The 13762-nt window shown below is 44.3% G+C and overlaps 1 protein-coding gene across 4 annotated transcripts; it reads right to left on the minus strand.

The window, feature by feature from the left end:
• Positions 1-201: 201 nt before the first annotated feature.
• On the minus strand, positions 202-11935 carry ZNF776 (zinc finger protein 776). Of its 4 annotated transcripts, none has more exons than XR_001887913.1 (4): positions 11657-11935; positions 7205-7331; positions 2640-5023; positions 202-1464 (listed from the first exon to the last, which is right to left on the minus strand). XR_001887913.1 is itself a non-coding variant. In XM_017885406.1 (3 exons), the coding sequence occupies exons 1-3, from the start codon at positions 11687-11689 to the stop codon at positions 3633-3635; spliced, it is 1551 nt and encodes a 516-aa protein (XP_017740895.1). In that variant the 5' UTR covers positions 11690-11935; the 3' UTR covers positions 202-3632. The 4 variants fall into 4 exon arrangements, 2 of the variants coding, with proteins under 2 accessions (XP_017740895.1, XP_017740897.1); XR_001887914.1 differs by having other exon boundaries at positions 1362-1464; positions 2750-5023; XM_017885406.1 differs by having other exon boundaries at positions 202-5023.
• Positions 11936-13762: the final 1827 nt, after the last annotated feature.

Consider the following 13762-nt stretch of genomic DNA (forward strand, 5'->3'; position numbering starts at 1 on the left):
CTGAGCTGGTATCCAAGTTCCAAGACAAAGTCTTTATTCTTCCCTCTCCTCTCCTCAAGTGGAGGGAAGAAGTCTCTCCTGGAGCTGTGAGCTGTGCTGCCTGGGGTTGGGAGAGGGGTATCCATTCACCTACCATGTGAGTTGGGCACAGCACACCAAGGCATTCACACAAGAGAAGTGAAGTATTATCTATATGAAGAATTGCATTCAAATGTGTGTAACAAGCAGTTTTATTCCTAACAGACAAAAACAAGAAGCAATAACATATCCATAAGCAGATGAATTCTTATAGTGATTTACATAGCATGTCAAATTCTAAGATAAAAAGAATGAACTACTCATATATCATGATTGATGAATGTCAAAATATGCATCCCTGCTATGTGAAATAAAAATAATAATAAAGAAAAAATAAGAACATCAAAATAAATAGGACTCAGGAGAGTACTCAGGTATGAAAAGAGGAAACATGTTGTATCAGTCATATAACATTCCAGAAAATTGACACTAATCTACTGTTAAGCAAATATTGTAATTCAGTGATTGTCTGGAGGATGGAGAGGCCAGAGAGAAAGATAGTTATTTATTTTTTAAGAGACAGGGTCTTATTATGGGACCCAGGCTAGTCTCAAACTCCTTACCTCAAGCAATACTCCCACCTTGGACTCCCAAGGTGTTGGGATAACAGGCATGAGTCACCATACCCAGTCTTATAACAGCTTTAAAAATATAATTTGAAAGAACTGTTTTTAACATTATTTTTGACAAACAGGTTATGTGATTCTACATTGACTCTACTAACTCTCATCATGCCCTAAGGGGGGCAACTAGCCTGTGTGATACCAAATACTTATGAGCCAGGAAGATCATTTCCACCTAATTGGAATGCTGGCTGGTTGCAAAGGTCACATCACTGGACTCCCTATCCTCTTCCTCCTACTAATTCAGGGATGGCTTTTTGATAAGCAGCCCAGATAGGCTACAGAAATCCACAAAACCTTTAGATTTACTCTGACAATGACCTAAGCTACACTGGATTCATAATTATGGAGGTCCTGAAAATTTCTATACCTGCTTGTCCATCACAGACATAGTGACTGAATCATTGTGGATGCCTTTTTTAAAAAAGTGTATCCCAACTATTCTGTTGCAGTCTGCTTCACTATCTAGAAATGCTAATTCTATAAAAAATTATTTGTGGGCTGGGCATGGTGGCTCACACCTGTAATCCTAGTGCTTTCAAGGGTGTATGCTAGAGGATTACTTGAGGCCAGAAGTTGAACATCAGTCAGGGTAAAATAGCAAAACCCTATCTCTATAAAAAATTCTTAAATTACCTGGGCTAATCTCAGGTACTCGGGAGGCTGAGGCAGGAGGATCACTTGAGCCCAGCAGTTTGAGGCCGCAGTGAGGTATGACCATGCCAGTGTATTCCAGCCTGAGTTTCAGAGTGACATCATGTCCCTAAAAAAATAAAAATTAAAGAATTATGATTTCTTCCTCCAGGCTTATAATGTAGGACACTATCCTACAGAATTCTGGACTTCAGGACACATGAATGCACTGTAGGACTTGAGAAGAGATTTCCCTCACCAGTACTGAGCACAATGCAATATCCCTTATAAACAAGAGAATAATTTTGTGCTGTTCTCAGATGCACCAAAGTGTGTCACAAAAACTGTCCCTTACTCAGGTTAATTTATGAAAACACATATTGCAATATTTGGTCTAAAAATAAAGATCACAAAGCCCTGAAGTCTTTCTTTGGAGGCCTCAGGCAGCCATCCAAACTAGGCCACAAACGTAGAGCTATATTCTGCCTTCATACTGTCCCCTAAGAGTCACACAGTTTAGTAATCCCAACAAACTTTCATGGTACCAGATCCCTTCATGGTACCAGAACCATGTTGTATCTAAGCCACACAATGCAGTAAATATACAATTCACACAATACAGTCAATACAATTCCCAAGATTGAAGGAAGCTTAAATAAGGACTTCATCATAGCAGAAACTAGAACAATGAAAGACAGCTTGTACTTGGGTTGGTGAGTTAGAGGCTAGAAAATTCCATCTTAAGAATCGTGAGAATCATGAGATTCATAGGAAAGATAGCCCATCTTGTCAGGTAATCAGAAAAATTCTCTAGGCCAAGCTTGTTCAACCCGCAGCTTGTGGGCCACATGTATCTCAGGGCAGCTTTGAATGCAGCCCAACACAAATTTGTAAACTTTCTTAAAACATTATGAGGGTTTTTGTGTGATTTTCTTTTTTTTAATTCATCAGCTATCACTAGTGTCAATGTATTTTATATGTGGCACAAGACAATTCTTCCAGTGTGGACCAGGAAAACCAAAAGATTGGACACTTCTGCTCTAGGCCAAAACTGAGTCAGGTCCATGACCCAACTCCTCATAGAGAAATGAGAGAGGAATGAGTACAGAGGCTACTCAAAAATCCCACTGCTGAATGGGAGACAACTTGAACTTTTTTTCTGGAATATGATGGAGTGTATGAGTGATGCACTGTAGGTACCTGCCAAGTGGTAGAGGTGAAATGGCTTTTGCCAGAGACCTAAGAATGCAATAAATCTGGCAAGGACATATGCAGGATGAGAAATGCAATACAGCTTCAGTATACCTGGAATTTATGCAGCTATTGGACATATGACATTCAATACAGGTTGATGGTGTCCTCATAAGGGCTCTCTCCCACAGTTACACTGGACAAGAAGTAATATTCCCACACACCTATGTTATTTTTCTCCTGTCAACATTCTGGTATCCAATGAAAGAAGAGTGACGCCTTCGTCAAATTCTCTGCACTCAAAAGGCACTTCCACAGCAGGAGCTTGTCTGTGCATAATAAAGTTAGACATTTAGACAAAGAATGTGCCACATGTGTCACACCATAGAGCCTTGATCCAGTGTGAACTCTGATCTTGAAGGAGCACAGAGGTTTGACTAATCAATTTTCCAAATTTACTTCACTGAGAAGGGCTTTCTCTAGTGTGAACTTGCAGGGCTTCTGGTAAATGTCTTTCCACATTTGCTACACTGTTGAGGCCTTTCTCTAGTATGAACTCTCCTGTGTTTAATGAGACCAGAGTTTCCCACAAAGGATTTTCTACTCACTGCTCTCATAAAGCTTTGTCCAGTGTGAATTCTTATGAACATGAAGCGCAGAGCTGTACGGAAATGATTTCTCACATTTATTATACATTTATATGGCCTTTCTCCATTGTAAATTCTCTGATGAGTAGTAATGCAGCTTTTCTGGCTAAATAATTTCACAAATTCCTTATAGTCATATGGCCTTTCTCAACTGTGAACTCAGTAGTGTTCAGTGAGGTGGGACTTCTTGTTAAGTAATTTCCCAAATTCCCCATAACTATAGGGTCTTTCTCCAGTGTGACCCCTCTGGTATTTAGTGAGGCAAAACTTCTATGTACAGGATTTCATACATTCTCTACACTCACAAAGCCTTTCCCCAATGTGATCTTGCTATTGTTGAATGAGGTCAACCTTTTGGTTAGATGATTTTGCACATTCTCCACACTCATAAGTGCTTTCCAGTGTGATCTCACGAATGTTGAATGAGGGTGTCCTTTTAACCAACAGATTTGCCAGATTTTCAACATTCAGGATGTCTTTCTCCTGTGTGAACTCGCTGATGTTTAATGAGGTTTCCCTTCTGACGAAAACACTTTCCACATTCTCCACACTCATGTGGCCTTTCTCCAGAGTGAATTTGCTGATGTCGAATGAGACTGCCCTTTTGATGAAAACATTTCCCACATTCTCCACACTCATGTGGCCTTTCTCCAGAGTGGATCTGCTGATGTTGAATGAGACTGCCCTTTTGATGAAAACATTTCCCACATTCTCTACACTCGTATGGCCTTTCTCCGGTGTGAACTCTCTGGTGTTCAGTGAGGTGTGACTTGTACCTAAATGACTTCCTACATTCTTTACACTCATAGGGTCTTTCTCCAGTGTGAACTCTCTGGTGTTCCTTTAGGTGGGAGTTGCTCCTAAATAACTTCCCACATGCCGTACACTCAAAAGGCCTTTCTCCAGTGTGAACTCGCTGATGCTGAATGAGGTTGCACTTGTGATTAAATGATTTCCCACATTCTCCACACTGATAAGGTCTTTCTCCAGTGTGAACTCGCTGGTGGTGAACAAGGCTGCGCTTATGGCTAAAAGATTTCCTACATTCATTACATTCATAAGGTCTTTCTCCAGTGTGAACTCGCTGATGGTCAACAAGACTGTGCTTATGACTAAAAGATTTATCACATTCTCCACACTCATAAGGTCTTTCTCCAGTGTGAACTCTCTGGTGTTCAGTGAGGTGGGCCTTATACCAAAATGATTCATCACATTGTCCACACTGATAAGGTCTTTTTCCAGTGTGAACTCCCTGGTGATTATTGAAACTTTTGCTAGTGAATTTCCCAGAATCACTGCATACATAAGGTCCTTCTCTAGGGAGAAGTCTCTGGTGAAGGACAAGTGAGTGTTTGTTGCTGAAGGGTATTGTGGACGCTCCACAGATGTAATGAGTTTTTCCACCCTGAAGGGGTATCCCATGCTTAATTTCAAAGTTTGACTTCCCTGAAGCGTAAATGTCCTCTTGTTGGAGTAATCTCAAGCTGGACAAAAAGTCTTTCCCAACCTCATGAAAGATAAATGGCTCATGTGACACATGGAATTTATAGTTCTTTACAAACGATGTTCCCTTGGCATTGCTTCTATACGATTTCTCTCCAACGTGCTGCTTCTGGTCTTGATGATGGTTTGCATCGTCATCCAGTGTTTTTTCACATGCCCCAAACCCATTCAATTTCTGATTGTGTTGTGTTCCCTGGTGTAAGATATCTCCCAGGAGAGGGCCACACATTCCCCAGAGGTGGACCTTCTTGGTACATACACTTGTCCAATGTGTCCTGAGTGGGGACTCTTGTTGTATAGAAAGGGTCTGCTTAGAAGGTGTCTCGTCTTTTGCCCCATACCAACAACCTAAAAGAAATAAAATGCTGGTAAAATGCAAGGTACTTCTGAAGGGAAGTATTACTAAGCCATACCTGATCAATGGCTGCTTTATTGTACTTATATTTACTTGGGCCTACACACATCCTTTTATATAACATCCACATGCTTTATGAAGGTCCTTTAGATGTTTTCACAGGAAGGAATTGTAGACCCTGCCTCTACTTCCTGTAGTGCATGTATTGTTGGCTCCTTCACATCATGTGGCCCCCTCCATTCTGTAACCATTCTAACCCAGTAATTGGAAGACTTATTTTCAACTTAAAGGCAACATTCTATTTCTGCAATTATTTCCATGGAGTAATACCTCTGTTAGATATACCTGTTTGTGTGTCACATGAAAATATGAGTACAACAAAGCAGCTGTTGGTCAGGTATGGCTTAGCAATGTGTACACACTTCCTAATACAAAACTGATATGCCAGTACTGGAGTCCGCTGCAGATGGAAATGTGAGAAAAATGGGTGACAGGTGGGATCCAGAGATGTGAAGATTAGTCCTGGGCTGGCATCAGAGTAGAAGTGACAGGGTATAGAACGGTGAAGTCTGAAACTCTCAAGAATGGGGAAGACAGAAACAGCATATAGCTAGTCATGTTGCTAGGTAAATACTTGTGAAATCAGAGAGCTTCTAGTATGACTTTCCTAAATCCCTAATGTTATATAAGGGTGTTACTCCTTAGAGGTGGCCTCCCTCTGGGCCCATCATGAGTCTGGGTTTAGCTGCAACTTCTCCATCACTGAGAACTCTCAGTCCCACTGCAAAGATACACATGGAATTTACATGGGAAATGGATGACATAAAGAATAAGAGAAAGACAAGAGAAAAGAACAGCCAATAGTTCAGAAAAAATCAGCACATCATAGCCCATAGGAAAGAAAACTAAATATTACAAAGAGAATTTTTGGCCAGGTGCAGTGCCTCATACCTATAATCCCAGCACTTGGGGAGGCCAAACTGGGAGGACTGCTTGACCCTAGGAGTTCAAGACCAACCTGGGTAACATAATGAGACACCATCTCTACAAAACAAACAAACGAGGCCGGGTGCGGTGGCTCACGCCTGTAATCCCAGCACCTTGGGAGCCCGAGGCAGGCGGATCACGAGGTCAGGAGATCGAGACCATCCTGGCTAACATGGTGAAACCCCACCACTGCACTCCAGCCTGGGTGACAGAGCAAGACTCCATCTCAAAAACAAAACAAAACAAAACAAAAAATGAACAAAAATTAGTTGGGCAGGGTGGCATGCTCCTGTAGTCCCAGCTACTTAGGAGTCAAGTGGAAGGATTACTTGAGCCCAGAAGGTTGAGAATGAAGTGAGCCATGATTGCATCAGTAGATTGCAGCCTGGATGACAATGAAACCCTGTCTGGAAAAAAAAAACACACACACACAAAAAATGGTCAGGGCACACTGGCTCATGCTTGTAATCCCGGCACTTTGGGAGGATGAGGTGGGAGCATCACGTGAGGTCAGCAGTCAGAGAGCAGTCTGGGCAATACAGCCAGACCTCACATTAAAATAAAATAAAATTAGTGGATGTGGTGGCAGAAGCCTCTAGTCCCAGTTACTCCAGAGGCTGAGGAAGGAGGATTGCTTGAGCCTGGGAGATTGAGGCTACAGTGAGCTATGATCACACTACTGCACTCCAGCCTGGGTGATAGAGTAAGACTGTCTCTGAAAACAAAACAGAACAAAACAAAACAAACAAGATAATTTATAAGGAAGGTCTTGCAAGAACAGCCTATGGTGCAAGTAAGTATTGAGAACATCAATGATGGAAGGAATTCCTAGCACAGGCAGTCATGAATAAATGTCACCTAGAGCAAGGAAGCAGAACCTGAGCATACCAGTCTCGGATCTGGAAAAATTACTCAACAGCCAGAGGGCGAGCAAGGTGGGATGCATTATGGTGCATGTAAAGCTCCATCTCTGGGAGCTTGCAGCAAAGCAGGTGTCGGGGCTGCTCAAGGAGAAGAGAGGGCGGTGCACACACCTCAGTCCTACCTACCACAGAACCTACCCAGGGAACTAAGAGAGGAACCTGTGCCCAGGCTCCTGAAGTGAAGAAAACAGTCTTGCCATGGGGAAAAAGATGGGGACGAGCAGACACTAGCTGAGGTCACAGAGAACAGTGTGAGTGCCTTACCTAGAGAAGATATAAGTGCCAGGTTCTCCAGCATCACGTCATGATAAAGGCATCTCTGAGCCTCACTAAGGAGACTCCATTCCTCCTGGGAAAAGTTCACAGCCACATCTTCAAAGGTCACAGTGCCCTGCCATGATGACGATAGATGAAACCACAAACACTCCATATGCTCATCCACTTATCCACCTTTGCCCTTCCTCCTCCCAAGGTCCTAAACTACAAGGAGAAGCTAGGCCCACTGGTGTCACTATCTTCTCATGGGCTCACATGGCCATGGTGTACAGCCATCAGCAACAAGAAGTGGGGGAACCAATAGGTTTCTATGTTTTGGTGCTGACATAAAGCAGTCCATACCTTCTGAGAGCCAATGCCCCTGCTAGAGATGAAGTCATGTAAATCCCAATGAAGCATCCTCCGTCTATCAGACATACTCCTTCTCTAAATACACATTCCTTTTTTTCTTGTTTTTTTTTTTTTTTTTTGAGATAGCGTTTCACTCCCATTGCCCAAGCTGGAGTGCAATGATGTGATCTCAGCTCGCTGCAACCTCTGTCTCCTGGGCACGAGTAATTCTCTGGCCTTAGCCTCCCGAGTAGATGGGACTACAGGTGCACGTCACCATGCCCGGATAATTTTTTTTTTTTTGGTAGAGAGAAGGTTTCACCATGTTGCCCAGGTTGGTCTCAAAATCCTAAACTCAAGTGATTCACCCACCTCAGCCTCCCAATGTGCTGGGATTACAGGCATGAGCCACTGTGCTAGGCCAAAATACATATCATTCTTTAGATTGCACAGACACATGCCCATGGCCACCCCCACCAAACTACCTCCCACATTGGCCTCTGCCTCCACACAAGTTAAAGTATGTTTATATCCTCTTCTTCCTTCTACCAGTAAGGGTGGGATTTTCACCTTACAGTTATATTAATGATCAAACACATGACATCAAACACTAGACAGGTGCTATAAATATGTTTACAAATCAAATACACTCAAAGTCTAGAGAAGGACATCCCTCACCATGGAGGACCACACAGGGGTTGCACTATGGGTAAGAGTGCACGACCAGAAATTATGGTATGCAAGCTTTTAAAATGAAGAGGGTGTGATGACCCCTGAATCCCCTGGGAGGATGCAACTGGCTTGTTTGAGTAACACTGTGGGTAAGTATAAAATTGAAACTCACTACAAAGTATAAGAACCAGGAATTCTGCCTGGTCTCCCTAATAAGAGGATTATTAGGCCATGTTGATTATTATCTAAAAGAGCCTAGTGGGAAGGGAATTGGCTCTCAGGTCATTTCAGGTCATACCAATATCACTAGATGTCAAGGTGGCACATCACACTGGGCCTCCACTTTTGGCTTTATACCACAATATGGCTGACAGCATCAAGTATGCTTCACATATTCAAACAGGATCCAATAATAACACAAAATGACCACTGTTCCCATTAGCAGTGGTAATCCCTAATAATTCTATGAATGCCTCCTTGCATTACTCCACAGCCACACAAAACCACATGTAACTTCAGATATCCGTGGTCTTATTCCACTTCTGTGCTGCAATGGCTTACCCTTCAGCAACATGGACCAACTTCCATTCACCTAATACCATTGCCATTTAAAGACCAGTCCTGGCTGGGCGTGCTGGCTCACGCCTGTAATCCTAGCACTTTGGGAGGCTGAGGTGGGTGGATCACCTGAGGTCATGAATTCGAGACCAGCCTGGCCAACACGGTGAAACGCCGTCTCCACTTAAAACACAAAAAATTAGCTGGGTATGGTGGTATGCACCTGTAATCCCAGCTACTCAGGAGGCAGGAGAATCGCTTGAGCCCAGGAGGCGGATGTTCAGTGAGCCGAGATCGTGTCACTGCACTCCAGCTTGGGGAACAAGAGCGAGACTTCATCTCAAAAAAACAAAAAACAAAAAACAACAACAACAAAAAAACAGTCCTGGACAGGCACGGTGGCTCACTCCTGTAATCCTAGCACTTTGGGAGGCCAAGGCGGGTGGATCATGAGGTCAGGAGTTTGAGACCAGCCTGGCCAATATGGTGAAATCCTGTCTCTACTAAAAATACAAAAAAAAATTAGCGGGACATGGTGGCACGCACCTGTATTCTCAGCTACCGGGAGGCTGAGGCAGGAGAATCACTTGAACCTGGGAGGTGGAAGTTGTAGTGAGCTGAGATTGCGCCACTATACACCAGCCCGGGTGACAGAGCAAGACTTCCTCTCACAAAAAAAAAAAAAAAAAAAGGTCTTGTTTTTAATCCATTTAAGGCCGAGGACCTACTGTCACAGATGACCACATTTCTCCCTGAGCATATTCAGCACGCGTAATGAAACCCCCTACACACTACCAAAGTCATCTCAAATCTTGATTGCAGAGTGGTGAATAAGCACCACTGTGGCCTAAGTGTCATCTTCCCTCAATTTGACTATACTTCTGCATGTATCTATGTCATGTCTATTCTCTCCTTGAAAGTCTATGTCCCCTGTCAAATCATGCTGACAGGTATACCCTACCATCACGGTCACTTACCTACCTCTCCAGCGTTTAGGAAGCCCAATAACATTACCCAGGGACCGAAGCAACAGATGCAGTCCTCATCTTTCAACCACTGCTTTCTGGTCCCCTAAAAGATTTACCACCAGAATCTGAAGTGTGCTCTCCTTAATGTGACCCATGGCTCACTCACTATAGCATACACATTAGCTACCATATATTAGATGTCTCCAGTGTCAGTCCCTTCCCGGATATCCCAACCTGCATGTCCATTGGATGCCACACTTATTCGTCTCTGACTTTTCATATGGCCAAAACAGTCATCTTGATATCTGGATAATATTCTAATTATGTTTACTACCAACATGCTCATCTCAGCTGATGCAGCTTCCACAGCTACAGCTGCTAAAACCAAAAACCTTGCGCTCCTGGTTGCTCTCTTCATGCCCTTTCTTTGCGTATTAGGAAACCTAGATGCTTGTTACAAAATATAAACTTTGAATCCAGCCACATCCCCTTAGCCATGAATCTTAGTCTGTTAATCCTCACTTGGATTATGGCAAAAGCCTCAACTCTCATCTTATTTCCTCCTCTCTCAACCCCACAGTCTGTTCACTGTAAAGCCAGAGGAGACTACAGCCAGATGAAATTGTGGCAACAACACCTCTTCCCTCTGGTCAGTTTCACCTCTAAGCATTTCACATCCTGGTACTAACTCCTGGGTTAACCTCCCAAGTATGTTTATACTGGTTGACAGAAATGGGAACACCACCATATATCCTGTGTCACAGACTTAGGATCCCGGGTTTAAGGTTCCTCCAGGGTTCCCAGATCAAAAAACTAAAAAAAAAAAAAAGAAAAGAAAAAAAAAGGTACCTAAGAGTCCCAGGACATCCCAGTCTAAAGAGTATGTGGATAGGAGTTAGGGCCAGTGAGGGAATAACACCCTCCGCTTCCCTGTGGAGGTTCTGCAAGTGCTTCTGCAGCCAGGAATTCCCGTGAGGAGAGGTACAAGCTACAAGAATGTGTCCCTGATGAGATTTGATAAGCTCTGGCCTCCCTGAACCCTTTCTTGGCCCTGTAACCAGGTAAACGCGGGTTGGTTGGCTGAACCGAGCGCCTCAGTACAAAATGTCATCTCTTAGCACCTATGTGATCTATAGAGGTTGAACAAGAATTCAACCTCCCAGGGCCCGAAAGTCATCCCCTATTTTTTTTTTTTTTTTTTTTTTTTTTGAGACGGAGTCTCCCTCTGTCGCCCAGGCTGGAGTGCAATGGCACGATCTCGGCTCACTGCAAGCTCCGCCTCCCGGGTTTACGCCATTCTCCTGCCTCAGCCTCCCGAGTAGCTGGGACTACAGGCGTCCGCCACCATGCCAGGCTAATTTTTTGTGTTTTCAGTAGAGACGGGGTTTCACCGTATTAGCCAGGATGGTCTCGATCTCCTGATCTCGTGATCCGCCCGCCTCGGCCTCCCAAAGTGCTTGGACTACAGGCGTGAGCCACCGCGCCCGGCCTCTGTGTTCTTTTTTTTTGGCTGGACTTTGGGGAACCTTTAAAGCCTGGACTTTTATCTTGCCCTTCCTTTGTTGGAAGCTGTCCATGGCTTCTAGCGTTCTCAGGGTGAATACACAGTGCCCAGCCTGCTCTTCCAGGAGGAGCTCTGCCTCACACTTTGCTCCCGACAGGTGCCTGTGGACCCTAGGTTCCGACCCTCTCGGCCCAGTTCATCTTCAGGCCTTTGCCTGCACCGGTCCCTGTGCCTGTCGCTCTCCTCAGCGCATCCCGCGGGTGTTAAAAACGGGGGCCCATCACGCGAGCGCCTGTGTCCCGACGCTGGGTTCAGGCTGTAGAGCCTTGGGCAGGCGCCGCTTCCTCTCTGCTTTTGGACTTAGGTAAACATGAGGTGACCTGAAGGCACGGAAGACGCCACAGTTACCTGAGCCGTGGGCCTCAGCGCGGCCGCCGCCATCCGACTGGGTGGGGAAGGCGGGTTGAAAGCAGAGGGCGAGCAGGGCAGGTACCCGGGCACAATGGTCCCGATCCCGGCCTTGGCGCGGGTCACGCCTAGCGCCTTTAAGGAACTGCAGAGCAGCCTCTGTGCAGTCGGGACAACGTCTCCTCTCCACCTTCTACATGCCCCAGCGCTCCGCGGTCTCTCACGGGAAAATACATCCAACACCAATCAAAATGGCCGCTAGTAGAGGATGCTGGAAGTCCCACCTTTATGTTGTTTCCGCGGAAACGCATTTTGAGCATTCATTGGCTCTGACGCGCTGTCATTCGACGCAGAGATTTCTGGGTTATGTAGTTTCCTCAGGTTCCAAGACGATTCCCGGGCGGTAAAGAAGGCGCTTCTCAGAGGCTCTTGATTGCACAGAGCGGTGAATAAGCACCACTCTGGCTTAAGTGCCATCTTCCCTCAATTTGACTATACTTCCGCATGTGTCTATTTCATGTCTATTCTCTCCTTGAAAGTCTATGTCCCCTGTCAAACTATGCTGTCAGGTATACCCTACCATCATGTTCACTTACTTGCAGGAAAGGCCCAGCTCCACCTCAGCGGTCTGTCCTTAAAGCGCGCGTCCTTCTGAGGTAGAGGATAGTCTCACCTAGCCTTAGAACCCGTATTGAGATTTTTGGGGATTAGTGTCTGTAATTGATCACTCAAGTATTTGAAAAAATCTTATTTTAGATTTTGGGGAAGTTGAGCTCTTCGATGCTAAACTTACTATTTAGGATGCCCCCAAAGACTAAAAATCCAAATTATCATAATGTTTTGAACAGTCTTTCAGTCGCAAAATCCCTGCACTGGGAGCAGAGGCTGATAAACATTATTGTGTTATAAATTCACATGAATGAACTCTGAGGTATTAGAGTCAGTTTCTCAGTCTGTCAGGGACAAGAGAGAACCAATCCAGATAGGACAAGAGAAGAAAGATGGAGAAATGTTGTGTTGCCTAAAGTAGGAATACATGCTGAATCTCTGTCTGTGATTCCACAGAAAACAACTCTCCAGCCTATAAAATCAATCATAGTATCCAGTACATTGAGCAACACTTTTAGCTACTTAGTATCTCTTGTTTGAGATTCTAACTTACATTCAGTTAATTCTGGATTAATTTATCTAAGATTTATCAATCTTACAAGAAGACCAATGAAAGAAATGCTATTTGGTAGTGATAAATGGCTGCAGTTTTCAAAGGTGGAGCACGTATGCAGAAGATGCTCTCCACCTGTTGATATTGGTTGTGTCTTAAATCCAGGAGTTCATGTTATTGCTGGGAAGTGGCTATTCTTTATTTCTGTTTCCATTGCAAGGAGTGTTTTGCATAATGAATTAACGTTATGTTAGGAATACAGTTGTAAAATATAAATTCCAAAACTCTTTTAAGAATGATTATGTTGGCCAGGTGTAGTGGCTCAGGACTGCAATCCTAGCACTTTGGTAGGCTAAGGTGGGAGGATCCCTTGAGGTCAGGAGTTTGAGACCAGCCTGGCCAACATGGTGAAACCCCACCTCTACTAAAAATCCAAAAATTAGGTAGGTGTGGTAACAGCACCTGTAATCCCAGCTGAGGCAGCAGAATCACTTGAACCTGGGAGATGAAGGTTGCAGTTGAGGCAAGATACTGCCACTGTATTCCAGCCTGGAAGACAGAGACTCTGTCTCAAAAAAAAAAAAAAATAGTAAAAAAAAATAATAATAATTAAAAAAAATGGCCAGGTGTGGTGGCTCACACCTGTAATCTCAGCACTTTGGGAGGCCAAAGTGAGTGGATCACCTGAGGTCGGGAGTTCGAGACCAGCCTGACCAATATGGAGAAACCCTGTCTCGACTAAAATACAAAATTAGCCAGGTATGGTGGTGCATGCCTGTAATCCCAGCTACTCGGGAGGCTGAGGCAGGAGAATCACTTGAACCGGGAAGGCAGAGGTTGCAGTGAGCTGAGATCATGCCATAGCACTCAGCCTGGGCAACAAGAGCAAAACTCCATCTCAAAAAAAAAAAAAAAAAAAAAAAAAAAGACCTGGCATGGTGGCT

This window comes from Rhinopithecus bieti, unplaced genomic scaffold, assembly GCF_001698545.2.
Source record: "Rhinopithecus bieti isolate Rb0 unplaced genomic scaffold, ASM169854v2 scaffold_15006, whole genome shotgun sequence".
NCBI lineage: Eukaryota > Metazoa > Chordata > Mammalia > Primates > Cercopithecidae > Rhinopithecus > Rhinopithecus bieti.

What these genes read in the sequence shown, in the direction of transcription:
- ZNF776 (XM_017885406.1), bottom strand. Translation starts at nt 11,689, where the DNA reads ATGGCGGCGGCCGCGCTGAGGCCCACGGCTCAG. An exon ending in CGCTGAGGCCCACGGCTCAG is followed by an intron (nt 7,332 to 11,656) that starts GTAACTGTGGCG and finishes TCATCATGGCAG; the next exon opens with GGCACTGTGACCTTTGAAGA. An exon ending in GGCACTTATATCTTCTCTAG is followed by an intron (nt 5,024 to 7,204) that starts GTAAGGCACTCA and finishes TATTTCTTTTAG; the next exon opens with GTTGTTGGTATGGGGCAAAA.